The following is a 19,517-nucleotide window of genomic DNA, read 5'->3' on the forward strand; positions in this document are numbered from 1 at the left end:
TTTGCCATCAAAATTTTTGCCATTTGTCATTTCAAATGCCTCTAAATAGGGCCATAGAAAATATAAGTGGTTCTGGAACGACGGTGGAAAAAATACCAAACAACATATTCATAAATAAAAAAATAGTGAATAAAACTTGTATATGCGTGTTTTAGTGATATAAAAGTAAAAGCTGAAAAATAAATTATAATAAAAAACTTCAAAATTAACTCTTAAACATTTAAATTTTGGATTATAAGCATAAGCAAAAGTGAAAAGACGATTGGTTCAACTAGTTCGTTTACTACTTCTTTTTATTATGACCGTTCATCTATATACATTGGATCAAAACCATCAGGAGTGAACCCATGGACAAGTTTGTCTTTTAGACAAGGAAGGTGTTACCCAATTTTAAAATTAAATAAACATAAAGTTTGGACTGAGAAAATAAACAAACTTTTTCTGTAAGGTCATGGAAATAAGAATGTGATCTTCAAAATACAACAGAAGTTTAATCAGTAATTTATATTTGAGTATTTTATATTGCTAAATTCAACAAATGTTAAGAACATGATCTTTTTTCTAAGTGATAAGAAAGGGGATAACCAGTTGAAACGGTTGAGTGGCAAAGGTCCGTACACCTGCCTCGCTGCGCGAATCCATATACTTTCCTTTTGTAGCACCACACCTTTCTTCTTTTTTTATAAGTTATACATCAAAAGTTTATAACTACGGTTCCGATTCCGATTATTATTTGGACTTTCAAAACTAAACTACCATGTATCAAAAGTTTACCCATAATACATCATTCTATAGAGAGCTTATTTTCTACGCAAATAGAAATAATATTTTACGATGTTTTATGCACACTACGAGTAGATTCAACGTGGAGTTATAGGGTCTCAAACCCTTTTTACTTTTGGATCCCTAAAAAAAATAGTGAGATAATATGAGAAAAAGAATGGTATCTAGCCCTTTACTGTCAGGAGGTCGGGCCCACCCCTACACACGTGAGCTAGACTAAACAGGTCCGAACGACGTGCACATACGCCCATGTAATCTACCCATAATATCTTCCTCGATTTGTGATTTATTCACTCATGGTAGGGTTTAGATCGATATCAAAACTAGGCATTATTCCTCGATGGGGTTAAATGCCAGTATGTCCCAGACCCAGATGGAAAGAAACTCTAAATTAGCTGCCAGTGTTGAACACTACCAAATCTGTCACTGTAAAACGCCACGCCACCCAGGCAGATGGCAGACAGGCAAGAGTAAATTAATTAACGCCAATTCGTAAATGCACGCGGCTTGGCCTAATCAGCGGATAAATTCTGCACCCAATTAATTAATTAATTAGCTACCAATCGTTTGTTTTCTGAGGGCGAGTTCGTCTTCTCCGCTGACCAAACGATCAAACCGCCAATACGCGCGTGAGAAAAAAAATGCAGCCATCTCGCCGTCACCTCCTCCTCCTCCTGCTGCTGCTGCTGCTGCTCGGGGTAGCGTCGTTCATCACGACGAGCTCCGCCTCGTCGCCGGTGTCCAGGACGTTCACCGTGGATCAGCGAGGCGGCGGCGACTTCAGGTCCGTGCAGTCGGCGGTGAACTTCGTGCCGGATGGCAACCGCGAGTGGATCAGGATTCATGTGAAGGCAGGAAGCTACAAGTACGTATATATACTAGCAAAGTACCCATGTTTTACAACGGTACATCAAATATTTTATAGATTTTTTGAGAGAGGTAAACTTGTATTTTAGAGATAAAATAATATATTAATAATATATAGAAACACTATTTTTTAAAGCCTTTTTACCATCCTTTAAAAAATATCTTAAGTTATCACACTTTTTAGTGTAAAACGTATGGTACTTGAGATATATTGTATCTTGAGATACCAAAAATTTATACTAAAATTCTTGATACCCTGAGATATATTTCAAAGATGGTAAAAAACCATTTTTTAACACTAAATGACATAGAGTAGTCGATAAAGAAGTGGGTGGCAGTTCACTGTCAACGCCATTGTCTTTCTTTAAAGTAGTATATATATGCATGATTTATTGCTATACCAATAAACACATTGATATTGTTAATATATTGACATACAAAGCTTGATTTTTTTTCCTTTACTTTGTTTGCCTGTCTATTGTTGTGGTAGTGGCTACGACACCTTGGGGTGAGTGAAGTCGTAATTCTCTCAATAGCTTATAGTAATATATTTTTCATAAGAATTTATAACAAAGCTATATGATTAAATGATATACCTCCGTTTCATATTATAAGACCTTATGGTTTTGTCTATATTCATTATATGTGTCTAGATTTATTAACACACATATAAATTTAGGCAAGATTAGAAATTCTTATAATATAGAATGGAAGAAGTAATAAATTATATATATATATATATATATATATATATATATATATATATACACACACACACACACACACACACACACACCACACACACACAAATAATATACGTTGATCCAAGGCTTTTGCGTGTGCGCGCTTTTATACTTGCTACCACTGAACATATCAGTACTGCTGTTGCAATCCGATGCCCGAGGGATAATGTTTGGAATTTTGGGCAAGAATAGCCGGTGATTTTCATGTGCATGGGTCACTCATGGGTGAGTTGTAGGGAGAAGGTTACCATCCCAAGTGAGAAACCATACATACTGCTGGAGGGAGATGGCTCCCGGAACACGGACATCACCTTTGATGCTCACGCCCACACCGGCATTGACGAGCTGGTGACCGGCGGCGGCTCCGGCAACGTCAGCAACTCGCCGACGTTCTACAGCGCCACCTTCATCGTCCTCGCCGACAACTTCGTCGCTCGGAACATCGCCTTCAAGGTACGTACATGCACGTTAATTAGCATGAGTCCACAATGTGTACATATATAAGCATTTTTAATGTGTTGTTAATTTATAATTACCGATTTTGTTCAAAAATATAAGTATTTGTAGATTATTTAGTACTCCCTCTGTTTCGATATTTGACTTTTTTGTTTGCAATGTTTGACCATTTGTCTTATTTAAAAAATTATGAAAATATCATTTATTTTGCTTGTGACTTACTTTATTATCAAAAGAACTTTAAGCACGACTTGTCATTTTTTATATTTGTACTAAATTTTTGAATAAGACAAATGATCAAACGTTGTAATCAAAAAAGTCAAATATCATACATTATGAAACGGAGATAGTAAATAGTAAGTTTTAGTCGAGAGATTTTTTTAGTCACTTCGAAAATCAAACTTTAAATTTAGATTGTTTATTTCTTTTACAAGCATATGATTGTTCGTTGGACCATTGGATTCACGAAGATTAGGGAAATAGTTTTTAGCACACTGGTGTATGTACACCCGTGTGCTTGCCATCTAAATAGTCATTAAAAAATATGAAAAAATTTGGCAAGATAGATTAATATGAGTTATATCACATAACAAACATACAAGTTTAAATTCAACTTCTACATGTTGTAAAAAAACAAACAAAACTAAAACTAAGTATACGCATATTCACATTTGTTTGGTGGAGTGATATAACTCATATCCAACTATCTTGTTAATTTTTTTTCATATTTTTATGACTATTTAGATAACATGCAAGCAACGGGTGTATATACACCCGTGTTCTAAAAAACTTCTTTCAGGAAGATTATAACAGTATCATGGGAGCCAGAAAAAATCATACATGAATACTCGAATTATATGGTAAAAAATTAAATTCTAGAACTGCTAGAGTGAGTTAGTTTTTACCATCATTAAGAAGTTATTGGGAGGTATCATATTTTCTAATATAAATCTTAATTGTCTTTATATGCTACTTCCTTCGTTTTATAATGTAAATTTTTTTAATATTATTCAGATTCACATGAATACTAATGAATGTAAATATATGTATACAAATTATAAATATAGATTAATGAATAATTCTAGTTAATGCTAAAAAGTCGCGCAATGCAAATCAGAGTGAATAGTTACATGAATGTACCAGAATTTCAAGCAAAATATTGGTATCTCGATATGATTTCTTAAAAATCTAAAACTTCTCTCTTATCATAAACATCGGTGCCATGCTGCTGCTATATTTTGCTCAGAGTACGAGGCGCTAATCGTTTGCACTGCGCTGCATGCATTATTAATTGTGGCAGAACACGTACAACGCGCGCGACAAAAGCAAGCCGGACCAGGCGGTGGCGGCGCTCGTCGGCGGCGACCGGAGCGCCTTCTACGACTGCGCCTTCCACGGCTTCCAGGACACGCTCTGCGACTTCGTCGGCCGCCACTACTTCCGCCGCTGCCTCATCAGCGGGGGCGTCGACTTCGTCTTCGGCTACGGCCAGTCCATCTACGACGGCTGCACGCTGGAGTCCAACATGCCGCCGTCGATGCGGCGGCAGCCCGGCTGGGTGACGGCGCACGCCCGGCTCGCCGCCGGCAGCCCCGGCGGGTTCGTGTTCAAGGGCGGCTCGCTGCGCGGCTCCGGGCGACAGTACCTCGGCCGCGCGTGGAACCCGTTCGCCACCGTCGTCTTCTACCGGATGTCCATGGCCGACATCGTCGTGCCCCAGGGGTGGCAGGCATGGCACTCCCCCGACGTGTAAGAAACCCTTTCTTCGTACTCCCATCTTTTCGCTTCTATCTATATTTATAATTTAAATTTTAAATTTTTAATCTTAAATTTATAATATATTTAACCTTAAATTTATAGCATATATTTTAGGTTTTTTATCGAAGATTTTTACAAATTATATTTTATTTATAAATATATTATTTGGTCTTTTTGTCTTATATATATATATATATGTGTGTGTTAAAAATTGGCAAGATAATATTAATAGGAAATACTATCACTTCACGTTACACATGTTTAAATATAATTTTTACAAGTTATAACAAACAATAAATTAAACTTGACTAATACATATGCATAGTCGACATCATATTTGTTATTTTCATTATAACTTATACAAGTCATATTTAAATTTGCATGCTTTTAGAATGATATATCTCATATTAATATTTTTAATTTAAAATTATATTTCTTATGATTGTTTTGTTAAGATGGAATTGTGAGGGGGCATTCCTCACTTATACTCATGTAATCACAAAATATGTTTATTTAATACACACTCAGATATAACAGTTTATGAAACACGTACCATATAACATATATATAATTATCCATGTGTCCGCACACTCCAAGATAATTGATCTCACGCGCATGCATATTCATTTCATTTAGATAGTTATGCTCGACGCGTTACTTTTACGTGATTTGACATAAATTATTTTATAAGATTCATTATGGATGAACTTATAATATATAGATGTTTACGATACCAATCAAGAGCCACACATTTTTTATGAAACCGTTGGTCGCCGTGTCTATAAACTGATAGGGTTGTTTTAGCTGGTCTCCATATAGAGTTGATATAATATAACTAGGCATTGGGAATTTGATTTTTTTCTAGTTTCTTAACCGAGCTTAAGTACACAAAATTATGTTTAAATCTTTTTTGTCCCCTTTTTCAGGTCGAGCATCACATTTGCGGAGGTCGAGTGTGAAGGGCGAGGAGCTAACAAGACTGGGAGAGTGGCGTGGGAGAAGCAGCTGGACGAGGAGCAGGTGCACAAGTTCGTGGACATCACGTTCATTGACGACGGCTGGCTATCCAAGCAACCGTCGCTTTAGCTAACAGATGAATGAAACTTACAACCACACTTCCATAAGAAATTCAGAACTAGAATGATTAACTGGTCGGATAAATTATGTCTTCAGTATTCAGTAGCACGAGGACATTTCTCATTGTTGCTCTAACTGTATGAATGTACGGTTGTTTTGTAAGGTTGAGATGAGATGAATGTCCAATTAACCATGGCACCATGCAATTATTTTAGAAATTTGGTACTCCAACGTTTTTTTTTAAAATAGAACTACCTATAAAAATTTTGACAAAAAAATCCCTCTAAAATGCTTTAAATGTAACTGTAATTAGAATGTAAATTTATTATAATTTGTATCTAAGTAAAATATATTGACATCTACTGTTTATACTTATAAGCCAAAATTTAAATAGTAAGAGTTGATTTGTGGTTTTTTCACCGAAGTTTATTTTTCAGGTTTAGCTTTTAGATTGATAAAAATACCTATATAAATTTTTTATTCATAAATTATTTTTGTTGTAGATAACACGCATTAGTACAGTTTTGTGGGATCCAACCCCTACGGTTTCCGTTGAAAATTTATTCTCACATCAACGTTGGCAATGATCTTGGATGGATGAAGCTGCATGCCTCTGGAATTCTTAATGGACAAGAAACGTAAGCCTGCTGAGATATAATACATATCAAATCTCTGAAGAGAAAAAAAAAAGTTCGTTTTAATTTAACGACCAGAAAACACACACACGAGATGCAGCAGCCGCTGCTCTGGTCCTGCACCTTGAGGCTCCTGTCGCCGCTGCTGCTGCAGATGCTCCTCTTGCTGCTCCGGCCGTCCACGATAAGCTTCGCGGTGGCGCCGGTGGCCGAGACGATCACCGTCGACGGGAGCGGAGGAGCGGATTTCAGGACGGTTCAGGCGGCGGTGGATTTCGTGCCGGACGGCAACCGCAAGTGGATCAGGATTCATGTCAAGGAAGGGAGCTACAGGTCTGCAGTCTGTACGGAAGCTTAGACTTGGCCCCGCGTCTATCCGAAAAAAATGTATTAGAAAATACTAAGTTTTAGTTAAAATTGTCCAAATATATACTTAATCGTTGAGCCATAGACTTTGGAATTTCATGGTTCCACCCCTGGCTACAGTGTGGCTTTAGCTACTTGAAAAATTGAAATTTGATTTTTTGATGTTCAGTCGGGGGGGATAAGGGGCTTTTTTTTTTCTTTCAAGCATATATCCTGCTGCCAAAATTTAAATTATAAAACAAAATTTTAGAGATTTTATTGTAGTTTCTTTTCATTATTGATGTTTAAGTTGTTAATAACATAAATATAAAAAAATTAGCAATAAACTATTTTAATGTGTTGTTTGGTATACCATCGGTAACTGACCAACCGACGGCCGGACCCAAAAATTTCCAGATTTGCAATGTATGCAAAAAAAAATATAGTACTGTGCTGAAGAAATTTTAATCAAAATTTTAACCCTGAATTCTCAAGATTTTGTGCTTTGCAGAGAGAAGGTTACCATTCCGACGCATAAACACTACATCTTGCTGGAGGGGGATGGCTGCTGGAAGACGGCTATCAGCTTCGCCGCCCACGCACACGCTGGCATTGACCACATAATGCGCCGCCGCCACCGCCGCCGCAACGTCACCACCTCGCCGACGTTCCGCAGCGCCACCTTCACCGTCCTCGCCGATTACTTCGTCGCCCGGAACATCGCCTTCAAGGTACACGCATTTCACGCCGTTTCAGCACAAAGTAGGACCTAAGCAAGCTTGTCGACAAAACCATGGCTAAGGTGTGACAATTTGTGTGGGTGGTCGGTCACACCTGCAGAACACGTACGACGCGTTCGACGGGATGAAGCCCGAGCAGGCGGTGGCGTCGCTGGTCGGCGGCAACAAGATCGCCTTCTACGGCTGCGCGTTCCACGGCTTCCAGGACACGCTCTGCGACTTCGCCGGGCGGCACTACTTCCGCCGCTGCGCCATCGCCGGCGGCGTCGACTTCATCTTCGGCTACGGCCAGTCCATCTACGACGGCTGCGCCGTCACGTCCACCATGCCACCGGGGCGGCAGCCCGGCTGGGTGACCGCGCACGCGCGCGCCGGCGCCGGCGCGCCCGGCGGCTGGTGTTCAAGGGCGGCTCCGTCAACGGCACCGGCCGCCAGTACCTCGGCCGCGCGTGGAACCGGTTCGCCACCGTCGTGTTCTACCGGACCGACATGGCCGGCGTCGTCGTGCCGCAGGGGTGGCAGGCATGGCACGCGGCCCCTGACGTGTAAGCAACCAACACAAAATGAACTCTTGCTGCTTATCTAAAATACAATTTTTTTTCCATTTGCGCGTTTAATTATATGGTGTTTGATATAGATTTGATTAAAGAACTACATGATTTTTATGATATCTATTATTCGAGAGTATAAATATTTGAATTAACTAGGACAAAGTGTAAATCTTAATTTAGAAATGTCAAATTAATTAAGAACTTTTATAGATAATTTTCTTGGGACTGTCTATATGATACACGGCTGATATTTTTTGTGTTTTCAGCTGAATTTTGGGCCGTCTGATATACCACGTGTAAGCATCGCATACCACGTTTCTCCACGCAAGCTGCAACCATTGCGACTTGCAAGCGCTTCTGTTCTGTGTCATGTTTGGTCGGATTTCGGCTTGTTTGCTGTATTTTGTTTGATGTCTTAAAAAGGACCAACAAACAAATGGACTTCAAAACGCACGGCTAGCCCCATGATCCATCCACAAACAAAGCCATTTTTTAGTTACAAACACAATTGTACTATACACTACTAAATGCTCCCAAAAAAGATAAATTATAGTAAAAAGGGCTTCAAAACAAAATAAGTTCTGCAAAAGAAATGATCATCAGGGACAGCTGTGAGCAATTATAAACTAAAAAAAGGGGAGAAAAAAAATCTCACCACAATGATGTGATTTGTTCACTTCAATTTGCTAACCATTCCGACTTCATTAGGTTCAAAATTATATTACCTTATCACAATCGTCTGTTTTAAATAGCTTGGTTGCCTACTTCCTAGATCTGTCATTCTTTCTGAAAATGAGAAAAATCAGTTTATCAGTGGCAGAGTTTTTGCAATGGAACATCCGTTAATTAATACATACCATTCTCAGCCTTTCATCTATAATTTACTCCCTTCAGTATAAAATATTTATCATTTAGAACAAGATTTAGCTACATTTTTAATATTCTAACCATGAATAATTTCTCAAACGATTAGTTTAAATACAAAACAAATTATATACATAGATTCATCTTGAAAACTACTATCAAAATATCACAAATTATTAGATTTTATAAATTTATCCTAACACAAAATTGGTTGTTAAAATTTTAGAAGTTTGACTAAAAATATTGACCTAAACGACAGATATTTTTGATTGGAGGGACTAGTATCAAATTAACACTAATATATGTTTTCATAAACGTGTGTCAGCATATAAAACAGTCTTTCATCTACGGTGTATTCAGATTTGGGTTTCCTCTGAGCATTCAGCAACATTGATTAGTTGATTATAGTTTCTTATACAATGAAAATCTATTGTCGACGTAGAAAAGCAATGTCAGAAATTAGTTAGCAGTAGTTTTGCTAGTATTTGCTTGACTAACTGAGCAGTTAATTGTGCACATCTTAAAAATTTTGTGTACAATGAACGTCTAACAATTTTATTTTTTGTTTTCAAATTCATCTAGTAGATTATGTTCTCAAAACCATTTAGCTGACAAAACTAGAAGATACTAATAATTTCTAACATTGCTAACAAAACTAGTGCCTAACGAAATACTAGCTGCTAGCTGATTTTTTCACAAAACTAAGTATAGGACTGAACTAAGAATGGCAGTACCTAACCAATGAAAGATCAGTCAGACCAAAATTAATTCATATATTCGTAGGCTACAAAATAAACAAAAACTATGATGGGCTCGCTAGCAATACAAGTTGGTGGGTTAACTGGGCAGGGTTTGAGATTCACCCCTACTTGCCGTTGATATGAAAGCACTTCCTTTCATATCCAGCTATAAACTGAAATTTTCTAATAGAGCCACACATGGGCAAAACACAAAACAAAACATACCAGAATTAGCTAACACAACACAAAACAAAGAATACAGAACAAATCACTATTAGCTAACAAAATACAAAACAAAGAATATAGAAGAAATCATCCACTAACATGAGAAGCAATGGGAAATGCCTCGATGCATATCTCTTTCAGATTTCAGTCCTAAAAAAGGTGGCAACTCAATTACAAATTAGCTCTAGCGAATTAAAGGCTTAGCAAAGATATGAAGCAAAAGTCATGCACCTGCATGTCTATCCGCATGTTGTGCCAACATCCTCAAATAAACAGATCACACACCCCTTCATAAAGAAGCGGGCAAACGAAAACTGGCCATGGCTCCATTCACCAATGACAAACAAAAACTAGCGGATTCTATTTTAGTAGGTGTTTTTTGGTGTTTTTTCAGACAAAGCATAATTATATTAATGTATGACAGAAGTAACGCTCACTAGTGATCACCCCAAAAGCACCAATGCTCTTTTCTCACAGAACTAACAAAACTAATTATCCTTCTCTCCTTCTATTTCACTTCGCAATCTCACTGAACTTAGTAAATGTCCACATCCTGGAAAGAATAATACTTACAACCTTTAAAAGTACAAAGAAAATTCAAATCAAGGTCACAAATTCCTGAAAAGAAATACTAGATTCCATGACCTAAATCATCCATTAATTCCATCCCCTAAAACCTAGAAACTGGAGAACAAAAAGGAACTGATCTTGCCCCAAAACCAGTACTAATATCCACCAATCTGGACTCGGAGCTAGCGGAGTAAAGTCTCACGGAATCATCCACGAAACGATTAAATGGGTCTGACAGGAGGAGCACGGATCTTGGAAAAGATCGGATGGCCACAAATTCAGCTGATAACCTGAAATATTTCAGCCGGCAGATGTATAGCAATTCCCAATTTTCTTTTGCGAAACACACCGTCGAAAAGTCGAGAAAATTCACAACTGTCCGTGATTTTGCTATAAATCACCTGAGTATATATATATTTATTAAATCACACAAATATAATTATAGTATGATTATAGTGTAATTATAATGTAACTAGTATATAGTTACAACTTGACTAACATGTAATTACAATATAACTAAGATAGAGGTATTTTTTATTTATACGAGACTTGTATGTTAGTTACATACTAGTTACATTTATAACTACATGCTTGTTAAATTGTAGTTATACTGTAATTATACTGTCATTAAATTCATGTGATTTTAAGGAAAAAAATCACCCAAGTAATATATATCCACTCCCACCCTCAATTGGAAACGAATGGGGCTTAGTATTACCACTGAAAGAATGTTTCTTTTTCAGTGGAATCCGTTGTCTTGCATGATAAATTCACAGTTGGGTTCATCGTTTTTTTTAGGTCGCGTGTGACATTTGCTGAGATTAGAGTGAAATGGGAGAAGCATCTGAGCGAGGAGGAAGTGAAGAGGTTTGTGGACATCAACTTCATAGATGACGGCTGGCTGTCCAAGCAACCGTTGCTCGATCTAGCTGACAATGGAGTAAATGTATCAAGTGCTTGCACTTGCAAACAAACAAGTGCTCAATGAGAGCTCCATTTTGAAATATAAGATGTATCGTTTCCGCATTTTGTTTCGTTATGATAAGTTTTTGACCAATGATTATTTTATTATAATATGAAGTTTATAACGTGGGAATGATGTTATTAGATTTATATTAAACATATATTTTCTTACAAATATTTTGTCATATAAATAGTATAGGTTATACTTGGTTAAAGTCTTATCCTAACAAACAAAATACAACTTATATTTGATTGACATTGTTCCCTCTACACTTTACTTCCTCTGCTCCATAATACAGGCTCAAGCTCTGTACATGAAGCTCACTGTTAAAGATAGGCAAAAGCTACCCTGGTATATAACTGACATTTAACCTCTCGACAGAGATATACCTATGAATTATGAAACAATCATGCATGATAAAAAAACAGACCTAACATTTTGAGAACATGAGTAGTACCAAATTTTGTTATGTAGATATGATGATGAATCGGTGGAGACAAAAACTGGTTTATCTCTAGCATGAGCAAAACAAATTTAGGCATGTGCGATACATTCAGACATACCATTAACTAGTTTGAACCTGCAACTTTAAATTTGGTACTACAATGGAAAGGTTAAGTAATTGCGGTCTTTCCCTAAAGCCAGAAGTCACTTAGCAATATCGCACTCAAATGTACTACTACCTCTATCCCATAATACATTATATTCTGACTATTCACTTATAATTTTTATAATTTTTGACTATTCGTCTTATTCAAAAATTTAGTACGAATATAAAAATTTATAAGTAATATTTAAACTATTTTTAATAATAAAGAAAATAATAAACAAAATAAATAATACTTTTATTTTTTTAAATAAAACGAATAGTCAAATATTACAAATAGAAAGCCAAAATCTTATATGATGTGCGAAAGGAGGGAGTACAAACTAACAGTACATCTACCGTCGAAGTCATCGAAGAATCATGTTATCATGGTCAAGGAAAAGATGGTCAATTTTTTTAGACAACAAAAGAGATGGTCAAATGTTGCAGGTGAACTATGCAGGTCACACGGAGTGCTGCTAACCAGTGAAAAAAAAAACTTTTGGTATATGCTTATGCTTATAAGTTAAAATTTAAATTTTTAACTTTAAATTTAAAGTTGATTTTAAAAAATTTTTCACCGAAACTTATTTTTTAGCATTGACTTTTAGATCGCTATGAATATGTGTATAAATTTTTATTTATAAATTATTTTTTATTTACAGGGCAAGCCAACAATCAAGCCTCTGACCGAGCGAACTCCAGTCTCTCACACCACGAGCATGAAGCACCTACAACTCATCGCCCGCTTTCCTACTCCACTCCTCGCACAAATCCAGCGACCATGCAAAGAAAAATCCATCGACCGTGCTCTCCGGCCGTCTCGCCGCAGCCATGGTGGAATCGATCGGTGCATCGATCGATCTCTCTCCGCCAAGAACTATATAAGCGACCGCGGCCACACGTAGATGCCATACCATCCAAGAAGAAGCTCGATCGATCTCCATTGATCCGCTTAGCTAGGCCAGCCATTTCGTTGGCAATGGCTGGCGGCTCCGCGCTCCGCGTCGCGGTACTCGCCGCCGTGCTCGTGCTCCCGTTCGCCGGCGTGCCGGCGGCGGCGCAGACCAAGAAGTTCTGCATCAGCCAGTTCGCCATCGCCAGCCAGGCGTGCGCCGTCCTGCCTCCCAGCGACCCGCATCACCACCACCATGACGACGACGACGACGATGACGACGACGACGACGACGAGGATCACCATGGTGGAGACGATGATGACCATGGTGGCGATGACGACGACGGCGGTGATAGTGGAGGCGACGACGGCGGTGACAGCGGAGGCGACGACGGAGGCGGCGGAGACGGAGACCGTCGCCGCCGCAAGTCCATGGTCACCGTCGACGCCGAGATAGACAGCGCCGGCGACCATAGCACCAACGGCACGATCCGCAGCGGTGGCGGCAACCACACTCGCGGCAGTGGCCGCCGCAGCCGCCGCCGCCGCCGCCGGCACCGTGGTGTGCGTGAAGGGGACGACGACGACGGCGACGACGACGAAGGCGACGACGACGACGGCGATGACGATGACGATGACGACGACGACGACGACGACGACGAGCACCGCGCGTACAGCGACTGCTGCCGGTGGCTGAAGGAGGTGGATCCGGCGTGCGTGTGCGAGGCGCTGCTCCGCCTGCCGCCATTCCTCACCAAGCCGCAGCACAAGTACACCGTCAGAGTCGCCAAGAACTGCAAGCTCACCTACAGGTGCGGCGGCTACTAAGCTAGCTACCTAGTGCATGCATGTACTACCCATGCATTCCAAAGCTGCAATATTTCTTCAAGATTATGTCACCGGTAAGTAAATACCTAATTAAGCACAGCAAAATTATGGTCTTTTGCCACGTAAAAGTCGTACGTTGAAATTAAGACTACTTCCACTGGATATGTTTGTGTTTGTCAGGTAATTATAGAATGTAACAACGGGAAAACGAGGAGTTTTCGGCTTAATTAATTAGTAGAGCTAGATGCATAATGTGTCATAGTATACGTACTGGTGTGTGTATGTTCCTGATTAATACTGTTCGTGTGTACTCTGTAATGTTGCTAAGAACACGTACTGGTGTATGATGCGTCTGATGATGATCAGTGTTGTACACGAGCGTACATGCATGCATGCAACTTGCATTGCAGACTGAAAGCTTCTGTACTGCGTGCCATATATAAATAAATGTGTGTATTTATCTTGTAAGTTATATTGTCAAAAGTTTGTTGAAAAATATTTATATTTGTCGATTTGAAGTTTAGAAGCAGCTGCACTAGCTAGCTAGCATCGTCCCGTGAGCTCGATCGGTGTGGGGTGAAAACGGGCGTAACATGTCTACAGAAACGACCCTCGGTTTTAAAAATTAACTTATATTTATCGATTTAACTTGTTAGTGTAATACGACATTAGAAAAAAATTAGAAAAACCATCGTCAAATTTTAAACATAACTAAACGAGGCTAGGGCCGCTTCTTTCGTCCATATTACTAACCTGCATTCTCTCGTTTTTACCCACACGCTTCACAAACTACTAAAACGTATTTTTTTAAAGAATAATATAGAAAAGTTAATTTTAAAAATCATAATAATTTACTTTTAAATATATTGTAACTAATAGTTAATTAATTATATATTAATCCGTTGCTACATTTTCCACACGGTCTGCCCAACGAACACGGAGAGTCCGTTTTCACACGCGGGCCCAGTAGGCTCTATGGGCCCGTTTGGGAGGCCCAACATGTCGGCCCACGTAGACGCACCAGCCTGGCAAGTCCCCGTCGAGGCTCGATCGGTTGCTCCCTCCCCCCGCGCGGATCGCATCGTCGCGGCACGGCACACGCGTGACGCGTCACATCTTGTCGGTGGCGGGCGCTCGCTCTCGCCGCACGCGGACGCGGACGCGGCGACGTCGGAGGAGCGGTAGGTGCAAGCAAAGCAAGGCGAGGCGAGGACGCGAGAAGCCTCCTCCTCCTCCTCCTCCCCGGATCTCTCTCCGTCCCCTTCCCCCCCCCCCCCCCCCCACCCCACTGAGAAAAAGGCGACGGAAAACCAAGGCGACACGCCACGCGACGGGCTCCAGATCCAGCGGTCGCCGCGGCGCCAGGTGTTCGATCGATGAGTCTGCGCCGCGGGAGGGTGTAGGCGCGGAGGGGGAGGAGGAGGGGGAGGAGGTGTGGTGTGGGGGGCGCAGATCTGGGGGCAAATCTGGCAGGCGGAGCGGTGGGGCTGCGGGCGCGGGGGAGGGCGGGGGGCTGGGCGGACGGCGCGGAGGGAGGGGAGGAAGGGGAGGACTGCAGGCTCAGGCCCTGGCGGCGGAGGCTGCTCGCGTCCATGGCGCTCTCGTGGCCCTCGGCCATCCGCCTCGCCGTCGCGGCCGTGCTGCTCGCCGCGGTCGGCGTCGCGCTTTTCACGCTCCCCGTTGAGAAGGTGCGCGTTTGCTGACCTTGGGGTTTCATATCGGGGCTGATTCAGATACGATCATGTGCCATGTACTTTCATTTTTATAAATGAAGGGTGAAATGTGAAATATGTGTAGTGTTTTGCAGCTTAGTAAAATTACTCCAAATGTAGCTTTGCCTGTGCCCGTGATCAGATGCTCCCGTTCGTACTGGTCAGATAGAGCTAAACTGTAGTGTTGGTTGTATCATCGTGACATCGCAAAACTAGAGACTTAGCTATTTAGCCAATCCATTGTTGTGTGAGTTATTCAGCACATTGAAATGCATTTCCTTCTAGCAGCACAATTTCACAAGTGTAATTCTCTGCCTTTCTACATCCGTGTTGAATGCTATAGGTCAGGAAAAATGGTGTTGCGACTCATGAGAATGGGGTTGCTTACTGACAGAAATGATGTGATCTACTTAACTACTACTGATTCATAATTGTTAGATGTTCATCTGCCATGCCTTGTTCGATTCCTTATATGTCTTTACAATTAATTAGTACACACTACACACACCACTTATAGTGTTGCCTACTGCTTCTGTCTTACCACTTTATCTAGTCAAAACATTTCAATAGTTGCACCATCCCATAACACCCAATAGTAAATGATATTATTGAGTCCTGTTAAATCAATAGTTCATTAACACTGATAGACTTAGCTTTGTTAGAGATTGATCATATAGTGTAACTTTATGTAGACATTTCTTGCATGCCTTGTTTCTCTCGCTGACATAATCTCAGTTGTTTTCATTTTTGTTACTATTATAAATATTTAAAACTGATTGGAGTTTTTTTTTTGCTTCAAATGCTTGTCGTTTTCATTTTGTTCATTATGAATTTCTCATGTGTCATTGACAGATTTTGAAGGACTTTCTGGTTTGGATCAAGGATAACTTGGGCCCATGGGGTCCTCTGGTATTGTAAGTATTCAATTAGCTTGTACATAACTCAATTGATCCAATGAGCAGATCGTTCCCCCCTCCATCTGTCACTTAGCCAGTCAGGCATGCCCTTTCCTAACATGCTCACCTGCCTAGCTGCTGTATATATTACATAATGATGCATTTCAGAGGAACCACTCATGCTAACAAGTACTAATCAAACATGATTGAAAAAAAGAAAGAGAGGATTTGAAGTAGGTACTTGGGTTTTCACTGAGTTGACATAGAGTGGAGGTAGTGTGACTACAGTTTTGTTTATAGATGTACACATCTGTACTTAGTCTTGTTCCTCTTGAACATAAACTTGGTTGCAAAATTGTGATTTGTTGTTGATAATTATCATGTTCTGCATTGCAGGGCCCTTGCTTACATCCCTTTGACAGTGTTGGCTGTTCCAGCATCCATACTTACAGTAAGCACGGTCACCTTCCATTTCTTACAGTTTTTATTTCATGAACATTGGTTGCTAAAGACAGACTGATAGAGCTACAGCAGATCAATGATTCCTGATCTGAGATCTATATTGTACAGTTTACATTGTGCTGGAATTGAACAGAGAATGACAAACAGAATGAGTAATGCTGTGTGTCAATCAATTAGAATCAATTTTAAGCATAAACTATCCATTATAGTATTCAAATCAATCGATTTGTTGATGTATCATAAACCACAGGCTTAATGTTCTGTACAGTGACTTCTTAGTTAATTGTGTGCACTTAATGTTGTATGGGGATGGCAATAGTGCATACAACTTCTAGTTAAAAACCTTTTTTTCCTGGGTCCTGGCTATTTTCTACTGCTCATCATAACTGCTTGTAGGATTAATTAGTGAATATTGGGATAAATGTATGTGAAATATGTAGTTTAATACAAGTCTACCATCATCACTCATGTCTTATTATTCAGTTTTTTTATACATTTGTGATCTATTAGCGATCCTTGTGCAAAGTATGTTTGTTCTGCTTTCCTGTTTATCTGACATACAATGATGAGATTATATTGTTGGGCATGTCAATTAATTGACTGGCGTTCATTCTCTACTTGCCAGCTTGGAGGGGGTTATCTATTTGGCCTGCCTGTTGGGTTTGTTGCTGATTCCATAGGAGCAACAATTGGTGCAACTGCTGCATTTTTGCTTGGCAGAACGGTAAGGATAATTCTGAATATGTTTTTTACTATTTGGATTTTATTGTGTATTTCCTTGATTGAGGTTTTAGTACATTGCAGATAGGAAGGCCTTATGTTCTCTCCAAATGCAAAGATTACCCCAAGTTTCAAGCGGTAGCTATTGCTATCGAAAGGTCTGGCTTCAAGGTAACTTCTTGCATCATGGAGTTTGTAGCTCTAGTCTCTATGATGAAGGATATATTAATATCATTGCTTTGTAAATTAGCATTTGTGTACCACATGATTTTTAATTCTATTAAAAGGCCAATTGGCCAATTGTAGAAGCATTTTAAAGGGTGATCTTATACAGTTTGGATGCCTTAATATATCTAAGTATCTTACAATGTTTGTTTGTCTTATTTACCTGCAGATTGTGTTGTTACTGAGGCTTGTACCTTTGCTCCCATTCAACATGTTGAACTACCTGCTGTCCGTCACTCCTGTTGGCATTGGGGAATACATGCTGGCTTCTTGGCTGGGAATGATGGTAACAATTTCTTTTTTAGTAGCAATATCGTGGGATCAGGGTACATACTGGTTAGCCAGTGAGCCTGGCTCTTATCATCTGCAATGCTACATTACTTTCATAACACGAACCAGGTTCTGTTATCATTTGCTACACCATTACATTGCATGTGATAATTGGAACCATACACTAAATGTTAGCCTTTTGCATAATCTACTGCTTTAGACTGTCATATCAGTAAATACATTATGCTCCTTCCTTCAGAAGTTGGTATCGGTTCCATAATTCTCAATTTGCATGTTTGTATGGAGAATATAACCACTCATAGCGGAACCCACTGTGGTTAACTAACTTGTAGCTTATTATATTAGCATTTATCTAAAATACTGAATTACCATCAAGTGTTGCAACACTTCTTTTGCTAATCATGTTTATATTTGCCAGCCTATCACTCTTGCACTGGTATATGTTGGAACTACACTAAAGGATCTATCAGATGTGACTCATGGCTGGAGTGAGATATCAACAACTCGATGGGTTAGTAATCAGCACTATAGCATTGCCTGTATTATGTTGTGGTCTTTGTCATCTGATTTTGGATTCCCCATGAAATCTTTTCTAATCAGTTTTTTTTTCTTAAGCTAATGTACATTTATTTTGTCCAAATTGTATAAGAGTAATATCTTCTATTCTTCTCATGGAAAGTATGTAGGTACATTTTATTTTGGTGTTGGACATTTGAAATTTAGATAAGTAAGATGTATGTTCTATAATTGGTCTTAAGTTTAGAATGAGATGTGAAAGGAACAAGCCTCCAGACAAGTAGGCAGCATTCGATAATAAGGGTAAAAAGATACCAAAGGAGAAAAGGAATCCCCCCCCCCCCAGGCCCTTTTTTTCCTTATATCCAATTACTCAAGCAATCTCCTCCATATTATTCTTGTTTGGGTTTCTCAATATTAGATGCCATAATACATTAATCCATACCACCTTTACTAACCTCTGCTGACACTTATGTTTGATTCATCTTTTCAGATTCTCATAATATCTGGGTTCGTCATGTCTGGTAAGTGCTTTTGTGGACTTGTGGTCTACTGGTCTATATTCATGAACTAAGTGGTTTTTTTAATGCTTTATCACCAGCATTTGCTTTGTTAACGATCTTTTTGTGGTCCTGCAGTTATTTTGATTATATGTGTTACAAGAATTGCAAAATCTTCTCTGGAGAAGGCATTGGCTGAGAACGGAGATGCAGGAATTCCACAACTTCCTGTGGTGGCCTCTCCCTCAGATTTGCAACAACCCCTTGTGATCAGAATTGACACTTCAAATGAAGATCATGAGAAGTGAATCTGTTGTTTACAACTTTACATGTACATTCTTTGGCTGTTCTATCTGTATCACTTTACCTTGTAGTTTTTGCCAGACACATTTAGCCAGTAAAAGAAAAGAAAAATGAAAGGAAAAGCTGTATGGTTGGTTAGGTAATATACTATTACATAATTTCTTGTTCCACGCGATGACATCCATATGAGTTCAACTGCAGCTATATAATGATTCACAGAAGTTTCCAAGCGACTTCTGTACTCCAAATTCGAAAATTTTGTGAT

The 19,517-nt window shown here is 39.5% G+C and overlaps 3 protein-coding genes and 1 pseudogene across 3 annotated transcripts; all 4 read left to right on the forward strand.

Moving 5' to 3' along the window:
- Positions 1–1,424: 1,424 nt before the first annotated feature.
- On the forward strand, positions 1,425–5,693 carry LOC102716231 (probable pectinesterase 66). The gene is made up of 4 exons (XM_006657989.3): positions 1,425–1,648; positions 2,630–2,846; positions 4,150–4,598; positions 5,534–5,693. The coding sequence occupies exons 1-4, from the start codon at positions 1,425–1,427 to the stop codon at positions 5,691–5,693; spliced, it is 1,050 nt and encodes a 349-aa protein (XP_006658052.3).
- Positions 5,694–6,403: 710 nt separating this feature from the next.
- On the forward strand, positions 6,404–11,441 carry LOC102713290 (annotated as a pseudogene).
- A 1,304-nt stretch (positions 11,442–12,745) lies between these two features.
- On the forward strand, positions 12,746–14,095 carry LOC102713564 (guanine nucleotide-binding protein-like 3 homolog). The gene is made up of 2 exons (XM_040526029.1): positions 12,746–13,701; positions 13,808–14,095. The coding sequence occupies exon 1, from the start codon at positions 12,887–12,889 to the stop codon at positions 13,625–13,627; it is 741 nt and encodes a 246-aa protein (XP_040381963.1). The 5' UTR covers positions 12,746–12,886; the 3' UTR covers positions 13,628–13,701; positions 13,808–14,095.
- Positions 14,096–14,896: 801 nt separating this feature from the next.
- Positions 14,897–19,500, forward strand: LOC102716514 (TVP38/TMEM64 family membrane protein slr0305). Its single transcript, XM_006657990.3, has 9 exons — positions 14,897–15,315; positions 16,192–16,253; positions 16,632–16,686; positions 17,323–17,421; positions 17,502–17,588; positions 17,812–17,928; positions 18,352–18,444; positions 18,943–18,973; positions 19,088–19,500. Exons 1-9 carry the CDS (start codon positions 15,220–15,222, stop codon positions 19,255–19,257), a joined length of 810 nt encoding a protein of 269 aa, XP_006658053.3. The 5' UTR covers positions 14,897–15,219; the 3' UTR covers positions 19,258–19,500.
- Positions 19,501–19,517: the final 17 nt, after the last annotated feature.

This window comes from Oryza brachyantha, chromosome 7, assembly GCF_000231095.2.
Source record: "Oryza brachyantha chromosome 7, ObraRS2, whole genome shotgun sequence".
Lineage (NCBI taxonomy): Eukaryota > Viridiplantae > Streptophyta > Magnoliopsida > Poales > Poaceae > Oryza > Oryza brachyantha.

What these genes read in the sequence shown, in the direction of transcription:
- LOC102716514 (XM_006657990.3), top strand. Translation starts at nt 15,220, where the DNA reads ATGGCGCTCTCGTGGCCCTCGGCCATCCGCCTCGCCGTCGCGGCCGTG. An exon ending in CATTTTTGCTTGGCAGAACG is followed by an intron (nt 17,422 to 17,501) that starts GTAAGGATAATT and finishes AGTACATTGCAG; the next exon opens with ATAGGAAGGCCTTATGTTCT. An exon ending in TCGAAAGGTCTGGCTTCAAG is followed by an intron (nt 17,589 to 17,811) that starts GTAACTTCTTGC and finishes ATTTACCTGCAG; the next exon opens with ATTGTGTTGTTACTGAGGCT.
- LOC102716231 (XM_006657989.3), top strand. Translation starts at nt 1,425, where the DNA reads ATGCAGCCATCTCGCCGTCACCTCCTCCTCCTCCTGCTGCTGCTGCTG. An exon ending in CTCGGAACATCGCCTTCAAG is followed by an intron (nt 2,847 to 4,149) that starts GTACGTACATGC and finishes TAATTGTGGCAG; the next exon opens with AACACGTACAACGCGCGCGA. An exon ending in GCATGGCACTCCCCCGACGT is followed by an intron (nt 4,599 to 5,533) that starts GTAAGAAACCCT and finishes CCCCTTTTTCAG; the next exon opens with GTCGAGCATCACATTTGCGG.
- LOC102713564 (XM_040526029.1), top strand. Translation starts at nt 12,887, where the DNA reads ATGGCTGGCGGCTCCGCGCTCCGCGTCGCGGTACTCGCCGCCGTGCTC.